The sequence below is a fragment of the Loxodonta africana genome, chromosome 2 (assembly GCF_030014295.1).
Source record: "Loxodonta africana isolate mLoxAfr1 chromosome 2, mLoxAfr1.hap2, whole genome shotgun sequence".
Taxonomy (NCBI): Eukaryota; Metazoa; Chordata; class Mammalia; order Proboscidea; family Elephantidae; genus Loxodonta; species Loxodonta africana.
The window spans coordinates 227,573,168-227,599,546 of record NC_087343.1 but is presented as its reverse complement, the minus strand read 5'-3'; the positions used below and the strand labels follow the sequence as shown (position 1 = coordinate 227,599,546).

At 55.6% G+C, this 26,379-nt stretch overlaps 1 protein-coding gene across 2 annotated transcripts in view; it reads right to left on the bottom strand.

The window, feature by feature from the left end:
* COL18A1 (collagen type XVIII alpha 1 chain) overlaps window positions 1-26,379 on the bottom strand; it is a 136,922-nt gene that overhangs the window by 3,346 nt on the left and 107,197 nt on the right. Inside the window, exons 15-39 of one of the 2 annotated variants that reach the window (XM_064279574.1) lie at window positions 25,759-25,785; window positions 22,291-22,431; window positions 21,680-21,742; window positions 20,146-20,172; window positions 19,277-19,312; window positions 18,715-18,786; window positions 18,429-18,464; window positions 17,856-17,948; window positions 15,785-15,814; window positions 15,623-15,649; window positions 15,441-15,503; window positions 14,871-14,945; window positions 13,836-13,862; window positions 13,288-13,341; window positions 13,082-13,156; window positions 12,190-12,258; window positions 11,549-11,591; window positions 10,820-10,882; window positions 5,987-6,030; window positions 5,433-5,564; window positions 4,629-4,782; window positions 4,459-4,532; window positions 3,630-3,761; window positions 1,567-1,599; window positions 162-401 (exon numbers count right to left, since the gene is read on the bottom strand). In XM_064279574.1, coding sequence (XP_064135644.1) covers window positions 162-401; window positions 1,567-1,599; window positions 3,630-3,761; window positions 4,459-4,532; window positions 4,629-4,782; window positions 5,433-5,564; window positions 5,987-6,030; window positions 10,820-10,882; window positions 11,549-11,591; window positions 12,190-12,258; window positions 13,082-13,156; window positions 13,288-13,341; window positions 13,836-13,862; window positions 14,871-14,945; window positions 15,441-15,503; window positions 15,623-15,649; window positions 15,785-15,814; window positions 17,856-17,948; window positions 18,429-18,464; window positions 18,715-18,786; window positions 19,277-19,312; window positions 20,146-20,172; window positions 21,680-21,742; window positions 22,291-22,431; window positions 25,759-25,785 — 1,830 coding nt within the window. The remainder of the gene's footprint in view (window positions 1-161; window positions 402-1,566; window positions 1,600-3,629; window positions 3,762-4,458; window positions 4,533-4,628; window positions 4,783-5,432; window positions 5,565-5,986; window positions 6,031-10,819; window positions 10,883-11,548; window positions 11,592-12,189; window positions 12,259-13,081; window positions 13,157-13,287; window positions 13,342-13,835; window positions 13,863-14,870; window positions 14,946-15,440; window positions 15,504-15,622; window positions 15,650-15,784; window positions 15,815-17,855; window positions 17,949-18,428; window positions 18,465-18,714; window positions 18,787-19,276; window positions 19,313-20,145; window positions 20,173-21,679; window positions 21,743-22,290; window positions 22,432-25,758; window positions 25,786-26,379) is intronic. The other variant, XM_064279573.1, reaches the window with a different exon arrangement.

Sequence of the window (26,379 nt, the reverse complement as noted above, 5' to 3'; positions counted from 1 at the left end):
GTGTCCTAGTGGCAGCCAGCATGTGTATCCCAACAAGTTAGAGTGGATGTTGCCCAGAAGCTGCATACCCACCCCCACCCTGGAACCTCCCTGGGGTCTGGGTCCCTCTCCCAGTGCCCTGCAGCCCAGCACCTGAGCTGTCAATGCCCCTTGGCACTCACCACTGGCTGGAAGTCCTGGTGGGCATGGGTAGGCAGGATGGTGGGGCGACCTGGCTGGAGGTGCACGTAGGAGCTGTAGTGCGGGGCCCCAGGGTAGGGCTGGGTGTCCGGCAGGCGTGGGGGGTTGGCCAGGATGCCGTCTGACCGCCAGGGCCGTGCTGTAGAGTGGGGAGGCTCCTGCCAGGAGTATAGGTGGCCCTCGTGGACCACAGGGGGCTGCAGGGCAGCCACTTCGTTGTCCTGTGATAAGAGGGTAGGGGGGCTGGGATGGAGGCTGAGGTGTCCTCAGGTCCCGATCACATTCCCAACGCCCCTCCCCAGGTCCCATCCACAACCCTGCTGCCCCTTCAGAGGCCCTGCCCTCATCCGACTCTGGTTTACATTCTTATGTGGCAGGAGGGGCTGGTCTTCTAGGTGAGCGGAGCTGCCCCCAGGCCCTGGGCAGATGCCCGAGAGTGTGTGGGGCAGAGAGCAAGGGTGGAGACCACCACCAACCTCCAGATGCGACCCCAGTGAGCCATGAATGCCTAAACTGGTTGATCACCCTCTGCTCACCCAGTGCCAGTCCTCTCCATGGCACATCAGTGGCCATCTATTCATTCCTTTTATATCCATCCATCTACTCATCCATCCACCCACACACCCACCCACTCATCCATCCATCCACCCACCCACCCACTTATCCATCCACTGTCCCATTCACCCATCCATCCACACACCCACCCACCCATCCATCCATCTACTCATCTACCCACCCACCCATCCACCCATCCATCCATCCATCCATCCATCCACCCACCCACCCACCCACCCACCCATCCATCCATCCATCCATCCATCCATCCATCCATCCATCCACTCACCCATCCATCCATCCACCTACCCACCCACTCATCTATCCACCTACCCACCCATCCACCACCCACCCACCCATCCATCCATCCACCGACCCACTCGTCCACCCGTCCACCCACCTATCCATCCATCCATCCATCTGTCCACTCATCCACTCACACACCCACCCCTTCTAGAGGTATCTATCCCTGTGCCTGGTATTCTGGGTTCTGGGTGAGAGAAGACAGACAAAGACAATGAAATGTGGGCTTTAGCTCCCAGAAACTTCTAGTTTTGGAAGAGCAATGAGCCAGACACAAAAGGTTATGTCATTCACATGTTGCCCTCACGGAGACACCCAGCCTAACACTGAGGGGCTGTCACATGTCTGTGCCCCCCACCCCAGCAGGGCTGACCATGAGGGGCACACACTCCAGGACTCTATGGCACCAACTGTCACCTGCCATGAGACCACATGGGGGCCATCGAACACCCCTGTCCAGTCTGTGTGCCAGCTCCTAGACACAGACCCCTAGACTAACAGCCCTGGGAAAGAAGAAATGCTCCTTACCGTTCCGCGTGGCAGTGGTGTCCGGGCCTCCAGCTAGAAGAGAACGCTGGGATTAGTCCAAGCCCCAAGTGGCTGGAGCCTTCCCTGCCCATGATGCCTGCCTGCCTTACCCGTAGCACATCCCCTTCCGGCCACTTGTGTATTACAGGCATTGCTTATCGCCTGCCTTGTCCTGCTAGAATGTGAGCTCCCTGGAGTTGGGAACGGGGCCCAATCCCCAGCGCCTACCCCAGTACACAGTGGGTGCCCGGTCAGTGTATGCTCGCCTGCCTTGTTCTGCTAGAATGTGAGCTCCCTGGAGTTGGGAACGGGGCCCAATCCCCAGCGCCTACCCCAGTACACAGTGGGTACCCGGTCAGTGTATGCTGTTAGTGACATGTAGAGGGACCTGCAGCCTCCATGGCTGGCTGAAGACATGAGCACGACATGAGAGGGTCCAAAGGGACATGGGAGGACCTGGGCAGGACAAGGGGGACTGTGGTGTAGGGATAGAGGAAGCCCACAGCAGCTCAGGGGCTGCATCAATGCAAAATATCAGCGTAAATTCTTAGGCCTTAGACAAGGGAAGCTCCAGAGACATGGCAGGTTGCTTCAGGGACACTGGGCTGACCTCTATCCAACCTCACACTTAACATGGAAAAGAGAAACTTTTCCCCAAGGGGCCCTGGCCTGCTGTCCTCTGTCTGGACCAGAAAAGAGGGTTCGCATCATTCCTCTCAAAAGGGCAACGTCTAAACTAAACTAACTAGATGCTGGTCGGGGGCATGAAGGTCCCCAGGCCCAGTGCCAGGCAGCCATGGATGATGCACAGGCCACCCCAAGGTGCTGATGATGCCCTTCATCCTTAGCCTCAGGTGGTCACACTGTGGTGTTCCTCAGATGACAATGAGATGAGCAAAGACACCAAGTCACATGTCGGGGGGTAAGAAGGCCTGTCAGAGGGCCTCTTGTTCTCACTCATGCGCATAGGTATACCAAGAGGCACGTATATATACAGTTGATTCTCATCATTCGCGGTATACAATTGATTCTCATCATTCGCAGTAGTCGTGTTCTATACAGTCCGCACTTACACTGAATTAGTGAATACCAAACCAGCCTTGGAAACCCTGGTGGCGTAGTGGTTAAGAGCTATGGCTGCTAACCAAAAGGCCAGCAGTTCAAATCCCCCAGGTGCTCCTTGGAAACCCTATGAGGCAGTTCTACTCCATCTTATAGTGTGGTTTTTTGGTTTTGTGTATGGGTGTGTGTGTGTGTGTGTGTGTGTGTGTGTGTATATATATATATCCCACTGCTGTCAAGTCACTTCCAACTCGTAGCGAACCTGTACCAAACCCAGAGGGTTTCCAAGGAAGCAGACTGCCACATCTTTCTCCCGAGGAGCTGCTGGTAGTTTTGAACCACTGACCTTTCCGTTAGCAGTTGATCACTTTACCCACTGTGTTAGATCGATATAGAGAGATAGATAGATAGATAGACAGACAGACAGACAGATAGATGATAGGTAGGTAGGTAGATTAGATAGGTAGGTAGGTGGATTAGGTAGACAAGACAGATTAGAGAGATAGAGATAGATAGATTAGATAGATAGATGATAGATAGATAGATAGATAGATAGATAGATAGATAGATAGATAGATAGATAGATAGATAGATAGATAGATAGATAGATAGATAGATAGATACATTTATCTATCTACAGTCAGTCTTCACTGTATGTGTGCATGTGTGTGTCTGTTTACAGACACACTCGAGGATTGTAAACAGAGGTCAACATGGCGCCTGGGGTCCTAGTCTCTGACACACTTAGCACATTTAGTGTGTTTGTTACTTCCGACGTGCGGGTAGAAGTGCTGGCCGAAGCTGCCCCAGGTGATACCCACCCAATGGGGAGGCTCCTGCAGCAGCTGGGATTCCCTGTGGGCAGGGACCATGTTGTAGGGCTTCTCACTTCTTTGTAAGCCGTCTACCTGTGTCCGCTGTATTGTACACCCCATGAGCGAAGGAGGGACGACACTGTGAGTCCCTTTTATCTGCAGGGACACTGCCGTCCAGGAACTCACCAGAACTTTCCTGAACCCATTCCGGACCCGGACGTACAGCTCCTCCCTCTCAGCCACAAAGATGAGCCAGCCCTCAGGCACCTCGTGCACCTTGTTCAGCATGGTCTGGTACGTGGCCCAGATCTTCACCTGCTAAAAACCCCAAACCCAACATGGGTCCTGAGGAATAAAGATGGGGGCCAGCCAGGTCCTGGCTGAGGGTCTGGTGTTCAAGGGCCTGGGTTTGGATGGTTCAGGATATCGGAGTGGGGGGAGGCAGCAGGATTGCGGGGATATTTCCTGCTGCAGGTCATGGTCTCTGTCAGTCATTAGGACTTGGATGAGCACGTTTCTCACCAGTCTGTTTCCCAAAAGGGCCCTGTGATCAGAGGGCTGGCTGGGCCACCCTTGGGAGGGAGGAGGCAGGTTCAAGCCAAGTGCCCACGTTCATGCCAGGACGCATTGCCCTGAATGTTGCAGGGGACCCCAGCATGCCCCCAAGTCCTCTAGTCACCCCGGTCCCCACACAATGGACTGGTGTATGGGAGCCTCAGTTCTCCTCCTTGACCCACCCCACCCGACCTGGCATCCTCAAGAACCCAGCTTCCCTTCTATCTCTGGGACTTCTGTTCGTGTGCCCCAGGGGCAAAGCTGGCTCAGAGCTGGGGCCCCACGGGGTCCATTGAAGGGCACCCCCAAGGCAGCCTACACTCAGCCCTCTGAAGAGCAGGAGCAGCCGGCCAGTGGCTGGGCCCCAGCAATGAGGGTTGGTTGGGGTGGGGGATGGGACCGGGCAGCGTGAGTTGGCTGGGCCAGGCAGGCGGTGCCCAGCCACCACCTGGATACTTACACCCAAGGATGCACCCGTGGTTCCAGGGGGCCCTGGGGGGCCAGGTGGGCCAGGGGGGCCGGGGACGCTGATTGCTATGAGAGAGCAGTGATGGGTGTCATGGCTATACCCAGCTAAACCAGGCCGTGCCCTTCCCGAGCTCACCAGGGTCCACTCCTCGCCAGACTTACTCTGTCTGTGTGGGCCAGGAAACGAGGGGAGTCCTGGGGGCCCTGGAGGTCCAGGAGGCCCAGCAGGCCCCTGGCGTCCCTCGTAGCCAATGCCGGGGGGTCCCTGAGGGCCTGGTGGGCCAGGCTGACCCCGGATACTCTCTCCCTTGGGACCCTAGGGCCAGACACAGAACACAGGACCTTGTTACCTGCAGTGCCCAGGCCCAGACCAGCCAGCCTGAGAGGGCTGGGGCCGCACCTGTGAGAGCCCCTGGTCACTGTGTAGGGCAGGAGGGGGGTGGTGGTCAGCACTGAAGGCTGAGGGGCCCTGCCCCTTCACTCCACCAATTCCTCTTCTCTAGGGATGTGATGCCAGGCAGTGGACCGGGGCAGCCCCCTGAGAACAGGGTGGCTCCCAAGGCCCCAGCAGACGCTGAGACTCTTCTGTCACTATGCTCTTTTAGGACAGGCCATCTTCTACCCAAAGGCAGGGGTGCAGGGGCGACCAGAGGATCAGTGAAAAGGCTGGGGCATCCTTCCTGGCCTGGGTGAGCCACAGGTGGGTGCCACACCTGAGAGGGCCACAGCTGTGTGTGTGCACCCATCTCCATCTCAGCCCCCAAGGACAAATACACGGCGGGGGGCGGGGTGGGGGGCCTAGAAGGGCAGGCTGTTTTGGGAGGGCCCAGCTCACAGACTACAGCCTCAGGGGCCTGGGTGGGCACCTATGCTGGGCAGGACCTGCCCTCAGCCCTGGGCCCAGCTGTATCCCAGAGGTGGCCTTTGTGCCTGCACAGGCCGGAGCAAACCCAGGACCCTGCTTACCGGAATCCCAGGGTAGCCTGGTGGACCAGGGGGGCCAGGGGGCCCCGGCACACTGGAGCCGAAGATTCCGCCACCTTCTGGCTCACCCCTCTCTCCTTTCTGCCCAGCGTCCCCCCGGTCACCCTTCTCGCCCTGTAGGGAGAAACGCTTGTCTGAAGCAGGCAGCTGTGTGGAGCGGGGGTGTGGGGGGACCAGATTCCAGCAAGGTGAGGCCTCCCCTAGTCCTCTCCCAGCCAAAGTGAGGCAATTGGACCCAGCACAGCCTGGAGCTACTCACCCTGGGAGAAGGAAAGAGCTCTGCCTCCCAGCCTGCTGTTCCAAGTCCCCGAAAGAACCGAGGTGAAGGTCCTTGGGGTCCTGCCCACCGGGTCAATGTCCCCCACCCCCATGGGTCAGACAGAGGAGCTCTGGACCCTGGGCAACCTAAGGCCAGTGTCATCAAGAAGGACTGTGTGACCAGACAGTTCAAGGGCAGACTCTCATGCCAAGAATGGGGTCCCCATGGGGATGCTGGGCCCCCAGTGTGGTTCCAATGGTCCGGGGCTGACACCCACCTTCATCTCAGCCTCCAGCTGCAGGAAGTTGAACGGGAACTGCCCTGCAGATGGGGAAGGAGGGGAGAGAAGTAAAGAGGGCGTGAGGGTCCCCCCGCTGCCCTCCCTCACAGCCTGACTCCCAGCAGCACTGCAGCCACCCAAGGCAGCTGCGGCAGGAGGAGAGCCTGGCCCCCCAGCTGCCCTCCAGAGCATGCTCGCTAGCCAGGAGGGGGCTCCTTCTAAGGGTGCATTTTAAGTATACTTTTTGTTGAGATGCCATATACAGGCACTGAAGGTATCCAGCACCATGCAGACTGGGTGAATGGTCAGAAGTGACACTGACCCCGGGGGAGCCCTCCATGCCAGCTCAGGGCGGGTGAGTGTCCCCCACACCCCCACGGCCTCCCCAGAGGACGCATGGCACAGACCAGAGCAAAGTCACCTGCTTTGGAACCTCATATAAGCAGACCTAAAGAGAGGACTCAGCGCCTGGCTCTAGAGCTCAGCGTGGTGGGGGTTTGTCCATAACGTGTGGACCAGAGGTCTGTTGCAAGGTGACGGCGCAGCGTGGCCACCCCAGAACACAGGTCTCACTGCCACCACCGATGGCGGTGGGGCTGTTTGCAGTGTGGCTCCGACCCCACGTGCAGAGTAGGTCTGTGCTTCGCAGGATTTTCGATGACCTTTTGGAAGTAGATCACCAAGCCTTCCTTATAAGGCACCTCTGGGAGGGTTTGAACTGCCAACCTGTCAGTGAGTAGTTCTACACTTAACCATTTAGGCCACGTAGGGACTCCATTTAAATCCCCAAAGCCCTCCTGATTAAGGAGGTTGAGCGTCTTTATACTGTGAGATGCCTGCTCACAGCTCTTGTTTGTGCAGTCGATTCTTGCTATTCAAGGAAGTTGCATTCTATAAAATTCCCACCAACCCTGAATTAGTGAATAGGGAACCAGCCTTGCTTGGCCTCAGCTGGGAAGTTCTCCAGGCCCCAGGCATTTGCATGTCCACGAATGACCACGAAATTGCCGCAAGTATTTTTAGCAAGCAGGTGAATTTGAAAATGTGGAATCCGCGAATAATGACTAACTATATATCTATTGGTTGCCTATGTTTTTCTTATTGACTTGTAGGAATTCTTTGGAGTCCCTGGGTGTTGCAAACAGTTAATGTGCTCCACTGCTAACGGAAAGGTTGGTGGTTTGAGTCCACCCAGAGGTGCCTCAGAAGAAAAGCCTGGCAATCTCCTTCCGAAAGGTCACAGCCATTGGAAAACCCTACGGATCACAGTTCTGCTCTGCACATGGGGTCACCATGGTCAGAATCTTCTCAAGGCAACTGGTAGACTTGCGGAAGTTCTTTATATATTGTGGACAGGTTCTTTGCTCCTGTGGTTTTCACGTTAACACGCTTAACGGTGTTTTGTGACTGTGGAAGCTCGTAATTTGCTCTTTGAATTCTAATTGCCTACCCCAAGATCACGCAGGTATTCTCTTTTTATTTTCCAGAAGCTTTATTGTTTTACCCGAAATTGATTCTTCAGGTAATTGAAAATTAAGTTACTTCATTTCTTTTAGGGATTTTTGTGTTTCTCTGGGGAGAGGGCCCATAATATTTTGGTACATTTATTCCTACTAAACTGGCATTTTTTGATGATTTTGTTAATGGTAACTTTAAGTTTCCATTTTAATTGTTGATGACGATGAATTGAGTTTTGTAAATTGTCCCTATACCAGGTGACCTTGGTAAATTTATGGTGCAAACAGTCAAGCGCTCAGCTGCTCACCAGAAGGACTGAGGTCCCAGCCCACCTGGAGGCACCTCAGAAGAGAGGTCTGGCGATCTGCTTCTGAAAAGCCAGCCACTGGAAACCTGCGGAGCACGGCTCTGCTCTGACACCTGACAGACGCAGGTTGCCGTGAGTTGAAAACGACTCAACGGCAGCTGGTGTGTACGTTATATACATGTATTTCACTAATTTCTGGTCTTTAATATTCTTTCCATCTATTTTCTTCAAGTTAAATTTTCTGTTCTTTTCCAGCTTCTTGAGCTGCATGCTTAAACATTTATGCTATTTAAGGCTGCAATTCTGTGAACATAGAGTTAACAAACCCCTTCACCTTGGTGGAAAGGCATCCTTGGGCTGACCTTCTTCCATAACCATTCCTGGGAAACCTGATACAGGCAGAATGTCACCCGTGTGACCAGGCAACAAGGACTGCAGTAAGAACAACCCCTGACGGGTAAGCTGCTTGGCCCAGCACCAGGTGGGAGCCAGCACTGAGCTCTGATGGGTGCAGAAGCATGCCCTCCCTGCACGGCCCTGAAAGACCTGCCTGGGTTGTTACTGGAGAATTAGTTCTGCGCCGGGTGGCCCCACCCCTCATCACTGTCACTCGGGCGGGTGCTGGAGGTGACCCGGCCTGCTGCCAGGACTCGGACTGCCTGGCCGTGTACCCTGCTTTTCGTCCTGGGTCCTTCTGCAGAGCACGCCTTTAGCAGCAGCCCTCAGGGTCTGATGCCTCGGGTTTTCATTATCATTCAGCTCCGGTTAACATCCGACTTCCGTTGTGATTTCCTCTTTGACCTCATGATTTATTTGGAAGTACAATGCTCAACCGGCACTTTGTAGGTGTTTTGCTGAGGTTGACTTCCTCGTGACAAACCCACTTAGGTCAGAGAAATATTCTGCATGGTTTCAATTCCTTGAACTTTGCAGATGTGCTTTGAGTTTGGTTTTGGCCTGCTTGGCAAATGTTCTGTTTGCTGGAATATGCTCCGTGTCCGCAGGTGCCGGGGACGGCAGCAAAGATACATCACGGAGCCCAGGTTTGTAGCCCTGCCGTTCAGATCTCCCGTCTCCTTAGTGACTTGTCTTCTTGCTGCTCTGTCTATCGGTTACTGAGAGCTGGGTGAGTGTCCCCTAAAATTATTGATTTCTGTCTTTGCCCTTTAGTTTTCTGTTTTACTTCTTATATCTTGAGGCTACGTTATTTAAAAAAAGAAAGGCAGTTTTGTGGAGTCAGCCCCGTGTGTGTCAGAGAACTGTGCTCCATAGGGTTTCCAATGGCTGATTTTTCAGACGCAGATCACCTGGCCTTTCTTCTGAGGCACCTCTGGGTGGACTCAAACTGCTGACCTTTCAGTTAGTAGTCGAGAGCTTAACCGTGACCGCCACCCTGAGACTCCATGTTATTAGGCGCGTGAAGAAATTTAGAGTTGCTATGTTTTCCTGGTGAAGTGACTCTTTACCATAACGAAAGTTTCTTCTTCATTTATGGCAATGTTTCTGAAGACCTACTTTGTCTGGTTTTACATACACACACAGATACACCACACTGTCACATGGATACACACATACTTCAAACACACTAGCACACTCTCACTCACACACACTCACACTCACACACACACATTTGCCAGCTCTCTTCTGATCAGCACGTTTTCTTCCTCCCTTCCACCTTTAGCGTTTGAATCCTCACCTTTAAGGTGTCTCTTGTAAACAGTATGTATTTTGTTTTCATTCCGTTGGACGGTTTGTCTTTTAATAGGAGCATTTAGTCTATCGGCATTTGATGGATTTACTCGTACATTTGGGTGTAAATGTTTTCCTCGCTATTTTCTATTTGCTCCACCGGTTCTTGGCTCCTTTTCCTGTCCTCCCTTGCCTTCTTTAAGATCATGTGGTTTATTATTATCCCCTTCTTCCATTGCGTTACTTGATGGGCACTCTTTTCCTGTTCCTGGCTTACCCTTGAGATCACAACGTGTACCCTTGACTCTAAAGGCTGAGGTAAGTCAGGACTCTCACCACCTCCTGCACAGGGCAGGAGACTTGGAGGTCTGCGACCTCACTCCCTCTGCACAGGTCACTGGCAAGTGGCGTAATGTGGTCCGTGCTGATTTGAGTTGCCTTTCGTCTGCTCGTCCTTCCGACCACCATGCCTGTGCCTCCCTCAGCTTTGTTCCCGGCACCTGGAGCCCCTCGCCGGCCCCTGAGGGCAGGAGCACTGGGGATGGATTCGCTGCCGCCATTTCATTCTCCTTTTGCAGAATGTTTTCACTGCCTGTGCAATTCTGTTAGCGGCTTCTTTTGATGTTTTACCACCACTTTATGGGCTTCTGGCTCCTCTCACTTTTGTTGAGAATCCACCTGGCCATTTTCTTGTGGATCCTTTGGGTGTGCAAGGTGCTTTTTGAATCTTCTGTCACTGTGGAAATTCTTGGCTGTTACCCTTTGGCGTGCTGCCTCTGCCCGGTGCACCCCCTTCCGGCACAGCAGCCACACACACTAGGTGCCATGGCGTCCTGTGTCTCCCACACACTCCGTGGCCTCCAGGACACTCTGTCCCCACCACTGCTCCGACTCATTTATTCTTTCTTCTGGTGCATCTTATCTGCCATGAAACTCATACACAAAGTTCTAAATGTAAGGTGCCGTTTGCTGCCCAGCCCGTGGGAGGAGCTGTCTCAGGACCCCCCCCCCCACCCAGTACACCAGGGATGCCAGGCCTCCTCTGGGAAGTGTGCAGAGGAAGGACACCGCCCTGCTCCTTAGTGGGTGGGCTGTGAGGTAAGCCCACCAGGAGAGGAGCCCGCCAGGAAAGTAGCCCCCCAGGAGAGGAGCCCCCCAGGCCCTGGGCCCAGGACACAGGCTCCTCCAGCAAGTCTGATCCCCAACCCAAGCTGCGTGGGTGACCGGCCATCTGTGATCCACACACAGCCCCTGCCACCATGCTGGGGTTCTGTGGGCCAGGAGGGGCTTCCTTTTGAGAAGGCAGGAAAGTGGCCCCCCACAGTGCGTGTTGGTGGCACTGTCCTCTTCAGCTGGGGTGCCCGGAGCTTACTCACCTGGGGGACCAGGTGGGCCCACTTCTCCTTTGTCACCCTTTGGTCCAGAAGGCCCCTGGTACCCTGGGGGAACAGAGACAAGGCCTTTTACCTGAAGGCCACCGGCAGGGCTGTGGGGACTCCTGGTGGGTCCCCCACATGGGTGGGCCTGGACCAGGAAGAGGACAGCCAGAGCAGAGCTTGAGAAAGGCAGGGGTGCACCAGCCCCACAGGGGTCCCCCGGCACACTCCCTGGGCCTGCTTAGGGACTGTGAGCAGAGGGGGCCGTGCTGAGAACAGCAAGGGTCAGCGCCTCCCCACCCCTGCTTGGGCAGCGAACAGTGTGAACCCAGGATGGCAAGGGGGTATCCACGCCAGTGTCTGCCCTGCCCAGGGATCAGGATGTCTGGGAGGCTGTGCAGAGGAAGCAGAGCCCAGCAAGGAAAGGGACTGGAGTCCTGAGAATTGGGGTGTCCTGGCCATAGCGGGTTCTGGGGGGAGTTCATGGACACCCTGGGTATGGGGATGCCCAGGGTTAGAAAGACTCAGAAGTAATCCTCGTGCTTGGCACTGATTTCATCACACCCGTGCAAAATCACCACCCCACTGCTTGGGCCCCTGCCATCTACTGCCTTCTTCTGTGAGCTGTGGTGTGGGATAGAGGGACTCACCACCCTCCTCAGCCTCACGGGGCTTCACAGGCTGTGGGTCAGGGACCTGCCAGAACTTGCCGCCCCAGGGCATCCTTACCTGGTGATCCTGGAGGCCCAGGGCGGCCAGAGTTGACATATGCCTGCAAATGAGAGGCCAGTGCCAACCACTGAGGGGTGCAGTGCTCTGGAAATTGAGGCCACTGCCTACCAGGGGACCCCTGAGCCCAGAAGAACCCCCCCACCCAGCACCTCCTTCTGCACAGGCAGGGCCATGGGAATTGTAGGAGGGAGGTTGTCACAGGGATCTGGTTGCTTTACCTCTCTAAGCCTCAGTTTTTGCATTTGTGAAATGGGGGCCCCGCCCATTTCCCAGTGCCACGAGGCTTAAGTACTCAGCAGCTCCCAACTCAGAGCCCCCCACTGCCTTCCCCAGCCTTCTCTTTCACTGTGGGACCTACCTTCTAATCAGCTGCTCCCTAAGGGCAGCCCCCATGCCGAGGTGGGCTTGAAGGGTCTAGGGGAGCCACATACCTGTTCACAGTGTCAAACGTGTACCAGAGCCACCCATCCCAGACACACCCCCAGGACCCAGAGGCTGACGGCTCCCCATCACAGCTTCTCTAGAGGTCAGGAGAAAGGAGGCCTGACGCTTCTCCAAGATTCTTTGAAAGGAGCGGCCAGAGGGGCCGTGGGGAAAGGCTCAGGGCAGCAGGGGCTGGGGACAGCCTGGTGACTTACACTGCTGTCATAGACAGGTGTCCCAGGAGGGCCTGGGGGCCCTGGAGGCCCTGGGAGGCCGGGCGGACCCTGTGCGGGGGAGAAAAAGGACTGGTCAGCCGTGCTCACCCCCAGTCACAGCACTGACGAGGGCATCAGGGGTGTGAGCACCTCTGCCCATCACAGCGAATGAGGTAGCCACGCAAACTGCAGCTGGGTTAGCTTGTGATCACCAACCCACCAGGACAGGCACTGTCCCCGTCACGTTTCCAGAGAGAGCCACGCACCTAACGTCCCTGCGGTGGGGGCCCACAAGACTGGATTATAAGGAGCCCAGTGGACCTGGGACAGGGCTGGTCACACGCTGAGGAGCTGCAGCCCCGGGGTGCGGTCTGGCCATACCAGGTTTGAAGTTTAAAAGTTAACTCTACGAGGCTTAAGTTGGGGGTATGTATGTTTGTGTGATTGATGTTTGTGAGTGTTATGTGTGAGTGTGTGTTTGTTAGTGTTTGTGATTATTGTGTGTGAGAGTGTGTGTTGTGTGTGAGTGTATGTGAGCGGTGTATTTGTGAGTGCTGTGTTTGTCAATGTTGTGTGAGTGTGTTGTGTGTGAGTGTATGTTTGCGAGTGTTGTGCGTGTTTGTGAGTGTAGTGTGTGTATTAGTGTTGTGTGTGTTTGTGAGTGTTGTGTGTGTTTGTGTTGTGTGTGAGTGTTCTGTGTTTGCGACTGTTGTGTGTATTAGTGTGTGTGTTTGTGAGTGTGTGTCAGAGTTGCTGTGTGACGTGGGCACAGATGCAGGGCTGCTCGATTTGTCTCCGATGGAGGTGTGGTTGCACGTGAGGCTCCACCCTGGCCACTCCGAGTCCCAGGGTGTCCCCGTGCCCCAGCCCACCGTGCTCGCAGGACACTCACCCTCAAGCTGTATCCGGCGGCAGCATTCCCTGGCTCCCCTTTCTCCCCCTTCAGTCCGTTCATCCCTGGGCGACCCTGCAACAGACAGCACAGTGAGGGGCGGCCCGTGGCCCCCCGCTGACCAGCTCCTCTGCCTCAGCACCCTCCCTGCAAGCATCCCATGGGTCCCAACCCCACCCACCCTGCCCCGGCTCTAGGCTCCTCACCGGCCGTCCAGGAAAGCCGATCTCACCCTTGTGCCCAGGGCGTCCGTAGGGGCCCTGCAGAGAAGAGGACATTTGGGGGCAGCAGGGGAGCCATGCTGAGAGGAGTAGGGGGCATGGAGGACCCAGGTCCCCAGGGCCCACCCAGCTGTACCCCTCCCAGCACCTGCTGCCTTTAGTTTACAGGTGCTTCCTGTGCACAGGTGCAGCAGGCCCCTGGGTGCCAGCAAGTGCTGATCAGCGTGTGCAGAACACAGCACCGTGTGTATGTGTACACACGTGTGCATGAAGGCATGAGCTCACGGTGCAGATGTAAGCTCAGAGAGGGCTGGCTGTGGCACTGGGAACCAGAGAGGGTGCCCGAGTGTGGCAGACCCCATGCCTCTCAACCCTCACTTCTCTGCATGGCTGGCACCCTGCAGTGTGTGTCAGCCTCAGAGGAAGAAGTCTACAGGTTTTTATGCTGCTCTGCTGCCCGTACACACTATCAGGTCACAGGTCATGGCCACATGGACGACTAGTGTCCTGAAGCATGTGGTGCTCATACTCACTGGGGGTCCTCGGAAGCCCGGCTCACCCTAAACAGAAATAAGAAGGTGCATCAGTGTGGCTGCTGGCTGCACTGTCCACCTGCTGGCAAGGGAGGATACCCCAGTGGGAGAAGGTTGTAAGTTGGGGTTTGAGTCTGGTGCACGGACAGGGTGTGCCCTGGGGTCCTGTAGCTTGGAGCCCTGCTGGGCATGAGGGGTGATCTGGCCTGGTCATCCTCTGAAGCTGTGGGCCTAAGCAGGACCTTCCCTGGTCCATGGGGGTCCAGATCTCAGATAGAAAGCCAGGGATAGTAGCAGGGTTCTCTCCTGAGGGGTCCAGGGTCCCATGGCCATCTCCAGACAGTCCAGGGCTCCACCTTGCTCTCAGGCTTGCTAGTCTGCCCTCCATAGCCATAAGACCCTGGTCCAGACCCTCCCAGACCCCCTCCAGGCTGCGTGGCCACCTGCTGGGAGGAGCTGAACCCAGGGCACAGGCCCCTCAAGAAACCAGCTCCCTGGACCCAGCCATGGTGGGGGCTTCCCGCAGGCACTCCCTGGGGCCACGTAGTGGAAGGGAGGGGGGTAGAACTGCTGCTTGTTGGCATAGGGCCCACAGAGTGGACAGAGAGGCAGCTGGAAACCTGTGGGGCGGGGGCAGCCCCAGAGGCTTGGAACATGGAGCTGGGTGACGCTGGGTTCCATTGTCTCCCACAAGTGAGGTCTGCCTGAGTCCCTGTGCCCTATCCCACGCCTCTCTGCAGGGTGGGCTTCAGTAATAGAAAAGGGCCTGCTGTCAGGCTGGCCTAGGGCCTGTCCACTCAAAGCACATCACACAGGCTTTTGGGGGCTGACTTGGGTCTGGGCCCTAGAGGATGTGAAAGGTGGAAAGACACACAAAGAAGGGCACAAGGAGGGCCCTGTGCAGTCCCAAGCCCACAACACAGAAGGTTCTGGAACCCTGATTGGGAAATGTGTCAGCAGTAGCCAGCCTCTTCTCAGAAGGATACACCTCTGAGCTGTCTCCATGGCCCCAGCCCCCTCGCTGCCTTCCCTCACCTTGGATCCTTTCTGGGCAGGGGTCAGGACATTGCCGTCAGGGCTAACGATGGTGCCAGGCTCGCCCTTTTCACCCTGGAATGGCAGACAGTCCCAGCCGGGGTCAACCACTGTTTCCAAGTGGTCTTCGCTCCTACCCAGGTAAAGCCCTGAATTGGGGCCCCACTGGGAAGACTCCCAAAGAAAGACCCAGAAAGGGGTGGCCTTTGTGGAGAGAACCCAGGGCTGGAGTCTGTCACTATGCCTGGTCATGGCCTGGCAGATGTTACACCAGCGAACACCATGGGGTCCCAAGGGGCCTGTCCACCAAAGCACACCTAGGTTCCAGCCAAAGGCTTGGACAACAGTGAAGCTGAAGCTCCGGTACCTGCTGGCCACAGGAATCACATGCGGGGGCCCGAGGAGAGGGGCCCTTTGGGGGGATCCCAAGGAGAGGAGCCCCATGGGGAGGACCCCGAGGGGAGCAGCCCCATGACGGGAGACCCCGAGGGAAGCAGCCCCGTGACGGGAGACTCTGAGGGGAAGAGGCCCATTGAGAGGACCCTGAGGAGAGGGTCCCTGTGCCCTTACCTTCTGTCCTGGGAAGCCAGGCTCGCCTCTGGAGCCCAAGTCACCCTTTGGGCCAGCCGGTCCCTAGAAAGGAAGCCAGGCAGGAGTGAAGGACCCTAGGGACCCAGCATCTCCCACCGTCCCCGGGAGGACCACCTCTCTCCCACCGCCATCCCTGCCAGCAAAGCCTTGAGGCTACTTACAGGAAAGCCTGTGTGCCCCGGACTGCCCTGCGGGAAAGAGGGACACAACAGCTGTGGGGTCAGTGTCAACCTGGAATCGTGCACCCCAGAAACACTGGCCCAGCCAGCACCCAGAGCGCTAAGCCAAAGGCACACTCCTTAGAAACAAGGCAAGCCCCGTACCTTGGTTCCCCGCACACTGGCAATCTCTTTCTGTCGGCAAATCGGCAAGAAAACATTAACGGAAAAAAGAAGAGAAAGAAAAAATGCAAGATTTAAAAATAAAACCCGACTCTCATCATGTTACTCTTACAAAAAAAAAAAAAAAAACAAAACACCCACAACTAAATTCACAAAGAAAACTTTGCTTTCACGTGTCTCTCTGGCTTTTGCCTGAAGGTCCCTCTCACACTGCCCTCAGCTTATAATTGGGGCCACTTCTGCGGCAGTTCTACCTTCCAGTCACAGGAACTCAGGTCTCAGCGCAGTCCCTTCACTGAAGTGTCTGAGAGCTGCAGACCCCTGGAGGGCCTTCAAAGTCCACTTCCTTTTACCATGTTGCTGACCACTGGGTATACATCCTTGCCCTGTAGCAGACAATTCTGGCACCTTTGGCCTTTCTGGTGATCTGGGCCACCACTGCTGATGTCCACATTGGCCAGGCAGCGCCCACCTTCCCTTATGGCATCTTTAGCAGCCGTCCTTCATGCTCTCGTGCCTGCTTGCCGTAGTTTGTCTATGACTATGAACTGATTGCTCTCAGCTACTTCCATGTCAGTCCCATCCCTCCTCACACAACTGCAGTAGCCAGGATGCCAAGCACAGAGAGGTTAAGGAGTATATCCAGGATGCCAAGCACAGAGAGGTTAAGGAGTATATCCAGGGTCACACAGCAGATTGTGCAGGATCTGAGCCGCAGTCGGGCCCAGCCTTGCACTGGGTGGCCCCTCCACTAGTGGTCAAGGGAAGTCAGTATCTGAGCTGTGAGCCACACATGGCTGCGCAGCTTGGGAATGCCAGGGGGCCCGTGCAGTCTGCTCTGAAGATGGTGGGCTTGTCCAGGGATCTCTGCAGACCCTCTGCTGGCCCTGGTCAAGGGCAGGGGCTGCATGTGTGAGATATGGGAGGTGACACACTCGGCTGAATGAAACATACTGCCAACAGGCATTCTGCAGGGCTTCCCTAGTCCCCACGGTCACAGCAAGGCAGCTGAGAAGCCCTCAACAGTCTATAGGGAAGAGGAATGTTCTGGAACCTGACACAGTCCTTTGCCAAAGAACCAAGGGTTGTTTTACCTTTTCTGATGAGGGCAATTTGGCTAACCATGAGCATTTTTATGGATCCCTGGTGGCGCAGTGGTTAAGAGCTCGGGCTGCTAACCAAAAGGTCAGCAGTTGGAATCCACCGGCCATTCCTTGGAAACCCCATGGGGCAGTTCTACTCTGTCCTGGAGGGTCGTTATGAGTCAGAACCGACATGACAGCAATGTATTTTGTGTTTTTTAAATGAGCACTTTGGGGCTACAAGTTCCAGGACAGAGGGCCTGACCTGGCTGGAAACTCTTAAATTATAAAAGCACAAGGCTACGTCCTTTGACGCTGCCCACCCACGTGCCTAACTTCCAAAGTGTCTCATCTGCAATGTCCATCTTGTCTCCCTGGGGGCATCTCTGGACGTCATGCTTGTGTTTCTATCGTTACTGCTACGACTACGCACACACCAACCACTGGGAACAAGAAAAGCTTCCAAAGAAAGGGCTTGATCCGCCCTTCAGCCCCCGGGAACCACCGAGGGTCAGACTTTAAGGAACCATCTGACGTGTGTAATGGAAGCACCAGGGGCCCTGGACCACCTTGTTCTCATCTACCAGGACAGGCATCCTGGGCCTTCAAACACAGGACCATGTGTCTGATTTGGACACTTGGAGAATGGTGGTTTCTTAGACCCCTAACATCGACTTTGCATTTGTAACTCACTTCTGCTATGGAACTCCTGCTTTTTGCTGAACTCCCAACCTCACCTTGTTCTTTTCTTCTAAATAAAGTCTTGCAGAAGTAGGCCCACTGGCTAGTTCTGAATAGAACCAACAAGATGGGAAACAAGGGTACCTGGCATCTTTGGGGTCACTCTATGGGGTGAGGCCAGTACCCCCAGGCTGGTGGCCCTGACCAAGGGCCAGCCTCACCCATGGCCCCCAGTGCCCAGCCCACAGTGGTCTGGACAGGAAGGGTGCCTGCCCTCACAGTATCCTTACGTCCTGCTCCGACGTCACATAGAGGATAGGCCCCGGGAGTCCGGGGGGCCCTGGGAGCCCAGGCTTCCCCACTCCATCCTTCCCTGGCTCGCCCTGGAAGAGAAGGCCTCATCTTTAGTTCTTTGTTTTCAGTGGGAAGTGAACTGTCATGGCTGCTCTGGTCAACCACTACTTGGAGAGGGATACCCCGGGGCTTATGGGGTATGAGGAGGCATCTGGGGCTGAGGACAGTGGCCTCGAGAGGCCCCCATCCCAAGCAAGGTAGGCTCTGAGCAGGGACAATCTACCCCATGCCCCCAGGGACCACCATACCCGACACCTCTATCTTCAGAGCTGCCCTACTTGTGGGGCAGACTCTTGAGAGGGGACCCCCACACCCTAGCATTGACAGCCGTTACTCCCAACTGGAGAAGGCCTGGTCCCCAAGTTGCTGAGGCCACACACGTGGCAGGGTGGGTGGGGCAGAGAGTGGCACCCTGGGGTGCACCGTTTAGGGTGAGCGGCCCTGCCCCCCACCCACATTGCCTCCAAAGACACTCTGCCTTCTACCCTTCCCTCCCTGTGGGCACTGACCTTTTCTCCTTGGCTCCCTTTATCTCCTTTTGGTCCCTATGGAGATGGGAGAGAGATAGTTCACCATCAACAGGAACAAGAGCCAAGACAGGTGGGGTGTCTACTGAAGCCACTCACAGGATCAGATGGGTGGACACAGACACCCGAGTCCTCGAGTGCAAGCCCTACCTGACATGGCCCTGCAGGAGCTTCGACCCCTCAGGGCTCCTGGAGCAGGGTCAGCAGATAGGAGCCTGTCTTCTCCACCCCCCCACCCCAGGAGACCTGCTGGAGTAGTCTTGCTCACCTGTGGCCCGCCTGTACCCTCTCTGCCGGGGAGGCCAGGGATCCCAGGGGCGCCGTTCTCTCCAGTTTCTCCCTGGAACCAACATGGGAAGAAGCTCATGTTAGACATACAGCTGTGGTCATGTGGGCTTTCGACAAAGGGCCACAGAGCCCACGGGAGGTGGCCATCTACATGTGTTTACACCATGGGGGTTTGGGCGGGTGAGAAGGGTGGGCGGAGGCCTGACTGGCTCAGGATGATGCAGCAGAACCCAGGAGATACCTGGGCGAGGTGCTGGGCGGTGGAGGCCCAGAAAGGGGGTCACCTTTGAAACAGGCCCGTCTTGCAGGCAGATGCCAGGAAGACCCAGGAAGACAAGTGGGAATGAAGGCTCACCCCTGATTAGAGCTTAGTCCATGCAGACTTCCCCACCCGTGGCCTCACCCAGCCCTTGGGACATGCCCATGTCAACTCGTTGACTGAGGCTGGGGAGATGGCGCTGACGTGACCGAAGGACCCACAGCCCCCTTCATCCCCTGGACCAGGGATTGAAGGTTTCCTGAACCCGAGAAAAGGGTCTCACCTTTGCCCCAGGAAGCCCAGCCATTCCGGGATCTCCCTGAAATGGATGAAGGAGCTCAGTGAGTGCAATGCGTGGGCCAGCCCACCCCTAAGGCAGTGCACCCCGTTCCCCATGGGGAGGGAAGAAGGGGCTAGTTATCCAGGTTGCATCTCACACTGCCCTACCCCCTCAGGAACCATGAGGCTGGGCCCTCTCTCGAATTTCAGAGCTGAGGCAAAGGCCCTGAGGCCCCGTATTTGAAGGTCAGTAAGTCACATGCTAACAGGAGCATGGTCCGGATTGTTCTAGAAGCTGTGTGCCCTATGTCATCTTAACAGTTCCATTATTCTCACCATTAGAAGCTTACCACCAAATTATATCACTTTTGGCCTTCCTGCCCTCATCCACCGTGTCTAGTCCTGCCTTCGTGAGCATGTACCCCAAAGGAAAAGTAGGGGGGGAACGGTGCCAGGCAAGTAGGGAGCTCTTGTCCTCCAGGACATGGGGCATGGCACAGCCTGGAAGAGAAGCTCCCAGGCTCTCTGGGGAAGGCCAGCGCCACTGCTCCAAGCTAGGACCTTGCTGTCACTAAGGCTGGTGGGGGGCGTGGGGGGGGTGTCGTTCCAGGTTCCTCCCTATGCCCCAACTTTCTGTCCGAGCCAGTAAATGCACTGCAGATGTGGGAAACCAAGGACCCTGTTCATGGTGGGTTAACAAGGTAGGCAAAGGCCACCCCACTTTGCAATGTCTAGGGAGGGGCTGTCCATGACTTCATCTCCCCTTTTGGCTTCTCTGTCTTTTGCATAGTTCTACCCTTGGGGTCAGAAACCATGGTGGGCTGGGACAGCGGCCCTGAGTGGGGCATGGGCCCCAGTCTAGCCCTCACTGACCTTGAGTCCTGGCAGGCCGGGCAGTCCCTGTTGGGAAAGAAGGAAGCGGTGGCATTAGTGCAGCCTCTGGGCCCTGCCAAGAAGGCTGGAGGAATGCCTTAACCACCCAGACCTGAGCCCTTTCTGAGCGCCCAGAGCTCTAACTGAGAAAGAGGAAAATAGAGCAATATCAGAAGGAGCCAATGTGCCCCACAAAACCCCATGAGCGGCGGCTGTCCTCAGCTCCACTGTAGAGCATGTGGGCATTGCCTGGCCAGTCAGCACACGGGCTTGGGGTCTTGGCGGGGCTGAGAAGGCGGCATGTGTGCCCCCACCCAAGATGGCAGTCCCGAGGAATGCTGCCCTTGAGCCACCCCAGAGAAGTGAGGTGGACCTGTTGGGTTTAGGTTATCTGTGGCTCCCAGAGCCCATCTACAAACGGTGTCTCAATGGCTTCCATGTCATCTGTGTAGTCGTAAAACAACCATGCCATACCCTCCAAGAGGCTGGTGCCCCTGGAGCTATTCATGGGCTCCTGCAACCTAAATCAGAGGGGGCCGTGCCCGTGACCTCCACCCAACACCATTGCCGATGGGAGTCATTCCTACGCCCAGGTTCAAGCAACAACACTTCTTTCATCTTTGGTTCACATCTGCTCATCTGATGTGAAAGCAGCTAACTACTATCAGCAAAAATTAAGATCTTTTTCTTTAATACATAAAAAAGAAAAGGAAAAGTTAAAAAAAAAGTTTAATATAAAACAACCCACATGCTGTGGAATCCACTTCTACCCAATTAATTCTCATTCATTTTGCTCAGACTGAAGGGTCTGTCCCAGCCATGTACTCTGCTCAGGCCGAGACCCTGGAAATGAAGCAGGCTCTGAGGTCTGAGGCCCTCCAGCATCCTGGGCAGGGCTGCAGTGGCCCCCATGCCGGAAGTACCCTATACCGGCAGGCGGTGCTCTAACCAGGGCTCCTGAGGGGAGGCAGACATCCCCCTGCCCCCGCTCTGTGCCAGCCTTGGGCACCACTCACTGGCAAAAAAGTGGCAGGAGGATGGGGTAGCTCTCAGCCTCCAACATGCTTTGGGTATCTCAGGTGTGGCCACTCCCTGCTGAGCCCAGCCCTGACCATGCACACGCTAATGATAATGGCAGACCCAGGTGGGGGCTCACAGGGATGCTCCCGATTTTTATTCAATGTGAATCTTACTCAGGTCAAACAATGCTGCTTCCCAAATGAGGGCCACAAGAGGAATCTGACGACCTGACTTCTCCCAGAAGCACTGATCTTCGGGGCCCGTTCTGCCTGTACCGATCTACCCTGTCGACCTTCGGCCTCTGTCCATCTTGGGGACAAGGTTCTCATCTCAGCTGTCTTCTGACCCACAATGGAGGATTCTAGGGAGGCGCAGGGCTGAGGTTGACAGTGACCTGGAACCAGCTGCCCTGCAGGCCTGCAGGACTACCACTGTCCCCAAGGTGCCAGGCCAGGGACACCTTCCTGCAGGGATCCTGACCCCAGATGCTAAAGGACCCACCCACAGGAAGTACCTGTGGTCCAACGGAGCCTTGGCCTGCTGACCAGAAGGGTACTCCAGAACCTTCCATGTCATCCTGGAGAAAAACACAGAAGAGACATTTGGGCCTGCTTCTTTCCCTTAAAGGATGGGCTAAGAGTGGCAACGAGATGTGGGGTGGGGGGGACAATGCCTCAGGGTGCTGCTGACAGGATGAGCCTGCCTCATCAGAAGGACCTGCTGGGGCCCCTCAGCCTCCCCTGGGCATGGTTTATTCGCTTCCCATCTGGGCGAGCCTGCAGATGGCAGCTGTGGGGCTGCCTTGCTGAGGAAGGGCTGTAGGTCAAACAGACAGGGTAGGCCAGGGGCAGCCCCAGCACCAAGGCTCTCCCACCATGGCAGTTACAGCAGGAGGCGGGGTGGGGGCTGCTCCCCCATCTCTGTCCCTGGCACTGTCCACACATGACAGGATCAGCCGTCACTGGATGACCAATGGTGGGGCCATGGTCCGTACACTAACCCTGGGTAGGGAGGAACCCTGCTGGGAAGGAGTGATATCAGCCCCTGGCCCGGAAAACGCACTTGGCTTGTGAGGCACCCGAGGTAGGAGTCAGGTGACAGAGGGCAAGAGCGGCTGGTACTCACAAATCCTGCTGCAAGTCCTGGCCCAGGCGGCCCAGGGGGTCCAGGGGGTCCCGGGGGCCCTGGAGGTCCAACTGGTCCAGGGTCTCCTGCAAGGCCATTCTGCCCAGGAGCACCAACAGGGCCAGGGTCTCCCTGGTCTCCCTGCAGGCAAGGGGGGAGGGAGAGGGAGTGGGTGACTCTCAGCCCTCAGGGTTTTGGGTGAACCCGAATGCCATCCACGGCACCCCAATGCACCAACATTCTCTTATCACGATTAAAACACATCTGAAAATGCAGAGACGGATATCTAACATTCCACGAGGCAAGGCACACCCAGAGCGTCTCTTTATCTGCTGGTTTACGGGACAGCTGCATTCTCTTGGAAACAAAACACAGACACAAGCCTCAGTGCTTACTCCAGGCGCACGCCGTGCCCGGGTCAAAGCATGCGGCACACGCGGCAATGTTACCTCCAGCCCAAGCCCCCGGCAGGTGGGGGGGGAGTGAGAAGGAGCTGTAGCAGGTGAGGAAGGGTGCACCGCTGGAAGGAAGGAGTGAGGGAGAGAGAGGAGAGAGGGGAGTTTAGACAGAGTCAGGCGGGGGCTCGGCTTCAGTGGTCACAACGCATCCTCGGATCTGTTAGTCCAGAGGGCCTTGGAGAGGAGCCAGGAGGGGCGATAGGTACATGTAACGAAGACAAAGTCCTAGGGCATGCCTGTTGCACACAGCCCGGCCCGGCCTGGAGTGCGAGTGACCCAGGGTCCAGCAAGAGCCAGCTCGAGGAGGCGGGCAGAAGATGCGGAGGGCAGGAAGGGCCTGTGCAAAGGGCTCGGGTGTGGGGTTAGCCACACACAAGCCCAGCTCTGCCCCTTCAAGAACACTGAACTGCTCCGAGCCTCAGTTTCCCCACCTGTAAAATGGGGATGATCCCAGTGTTCTCACAGCCTCAGGGAAGCCCTGAATGGGATGGTGTGAGGTGCATGGCGAGCTCAGGGTCAGCACATAGCCAGGGCACAAAGGGGTCCCTTGCCTGTCACGGTCATAAATTCAGTCCATGGGAGAAAGGCCACATGACTCCACAGGGACACAAGTGTCACCTTCCCACGGCCCCCACTCAGACATGGGGTATGCCCCATGTTCTCCTCCAGTCCCCCAGTGGGGAGGAGTCCCCTCACCTCGAATGCACGCTCACCTGCTGCTGATGCCACCCCTACCTCCAGAGACATGGTTCCTGTTTCTACCCATCTTTTTATCCCAGACCTTGCTGGGGACTGCTTCCTGTAACTTCTTAACCTCAGTTACTGTCCGCTTCGTAACAGATGGCCAACACTTTAAACATGTTGCCGCCCAGTTTACCCGAGTGCTAATTTTATTGGAATCTTAAATTTTACTTTCTTGGTTTTAATCTATCTTAGTGCTTTTTATCAGATTTTAAAATCTTATCTAATTTTTGATCTTTAAAAATTTGTTTAAAAAATTTTTAACCTTTCTAATCTTGTCTTTTAGTATTTTTTTTTTTCCAGTTTTAGCCATTTCTCTCATTTGAAACTTCATCCAAAATATTTCCCTCATTTTTCCTGGAACCTGGTATTTATACGTGTGTGTATGTGTGTGTGTATGGAGCCCTGGAGGAGCAGTGGTTAAGAGCTCAGCTGCTAAGAAAGGTCAGCAGTTCGAATGCACCAGGGGCTCCTCAGAAATCCTATGGGGCAGTTCTACTCTGTCCTAGAGGGTCGCTGTGAGTTCGAATAGACTGGACATCGACAGATTGGGTTTGGTGTTGGTTACATACATGTACACACACATGCAGACACATGTGTATACATATATATTTTTGTACATATCCATAAAGGTCCCTAGGTGGCATAACAAGTTTGCGCTTGACTGCTAACCCAAAGGTTCGTGGTTCAAACCCAGCAGAAACTCTGGGGAAGGAAGACCTAGCAATCTACTTCCATTAAGATTACAGCCAAGGAAACAGCTCTACTCTGTAACACATGGGGTCACCGTGAATTGGATTAACTAGAGGGTAACTAACAACAACATACACGTATCTATTTAATTTACTTTAACACTTTTAGTTCTCTCTTTTGGGCTTCTCTTAACGCCTGAACCCCTTTTCCGATTCCTATCGCCATCCTTCCCTCATCGACATCTCTCCCCAGTGGAATTCATCGTGTGTGCCCCCCAGCCTGGTGTCCTAGTCATTCTCTGGCAGCTTTCCCGGCAGACAGCCCCTTTGACCTACTGCAGAAGTTTTCAGTTAGCACCCACTCCCGCCCCCCAGCCCAAGGGGGAGTCAGTAGAATCCGTGGTCTTTATCAATCTGAATGGGGCTGGAGCCCTACGGGGGCCTCCCAGGTCTGTCTGTGGTGGGGGTCACAGGCTCCCGGCCCTGCTAGAGTCCACCCAGTCTCCAGGTGGCCTCTCCCCTCCCCCACCTGGCCGGACACTGCTAGATAAACCATCTGCTCTGGTCAGGCTGTGGCCCTGGGCCGCAGGCCTGTCCCCAGGGAAGGCCCAGGTCCTTCAGAGCAGGCCTTGGTTTAGGGCTCCCATAACTAGCCTGGGCCAGAAGCAAGGCAGGCAGGCAGCCTTTGTTCCAGAAAGGTCTGAGTCTCCTCCCCCCGCCTCCCCATAGCAGGCCTGGGCCCTCTGAGAATATTCCTAGCCCCCTCAGCCTTCCCTCCCGGGGACCAGCCACTAGCTGGCCTCTGTGCAAAACCTACAGTGTGGCTCTGGCCTCCACTGGAGCCTTGGGCAGGCCAGGATGGCACTCCCAGGCCTGAAGTAGCTCCCTTGTGAGAAAGTGAGGGAGCCCTTCTGGGACCCCCCTGGAGCAGGCTCACTCCCCCTCCCGAAGTTGCCCCCATGGTCTCTTCTCTCACACTTTGTCCCTGGGAGCATGTTTCCAAATGAGCTGCTGACTTCCCTTTCTTGTACCAGAATGCTTCTGGCCTCATTTAATTAGCAGACCCTAGCCCAAAGGAGCCACATCCATCAGTTTGTTGCACTGGGGTGGCTTGCGTGTTGCTGTGATACTAGAAGCTATGCCACCAATATTTCAAATATCAGCAAAGTCACCCATGGTAGACAGGCTTCAGCAGAGCTTTCAGGCAAAGACACACTAGGAAGAAAGGCCTGGCAATCAACTTCTGAAAATTAGCCAGTGAAAACCCTCTGAATCACAATCAAACGTTGTACAATACAGTGCTGAAAGATGAACCCCCTACATTAGAAGGGACTCAAAACTGCAGGGCCGGGCAAGGTTTCGTTCTATTGTACAGGGATTCACCATGAGTCAGAGCCGCCTCGACAGCACTAACAACAACAACAACCCAGAGCAGGATAAATGCAGTGTTCACAGATGGTGAGCCTCACCACAGGTGGACAGCTGGGCCCGGGCTGGGCATGGGCAGCATCACGGACAGCGCTCCACTAACTGGTATACCCACCCCCCCAGACTGGGGCATGGGGGGGTTTGTGTACCTTAGGTCCTGGGGTGCCCACTTCACCCTGTGGAACAAGACAGAACAATTACTACATAAATAGATTTGCTGTGCACTGAGCAAAGCAAGCACTTCACGATTTTGCTCTGACCCAGAGGTCACTGGCTTGAATGTCACCGTGATGTTCAGGGAAACCCTGGTGGTACAGTGGCTAAGAGCTACGGCTGCTAACCAAAAGGTCAGCAGTTGGAATCCACCAGGCACTCCTTGGAAACTCTATAGGGCGGTTTTACTCTGTCCTATAGGGTCACTATGAGTCGGAATCGACTCAACAATGGGTTTGGGTTTTTTTTTTTGGTTCTGATGCGTAGGGTTTGGTTTCTCTCTCTGGTAATGAGAGCTGAGGATACGGAGCTCTCTGAGGACAATGATGTAAACTCTGCGTGCCTCGTCTTGACCCCTCCTGGTGCAGGACAGGACCTCTGGGGAGGTAAGGACATACCCCAGTCCCGTGGCTCCGATCCTGGCTGCTTGGAGCACGATTAGTAGACACAGTGCTTACAAGGGAGCCAGCCACAGTGGCCCTTTGTGCTGAACCCCATGCTGTTCAACGCAGCAAATGCCTCCCTGAACAAGGGGAGGTGGGCCATGCATGGCCCCA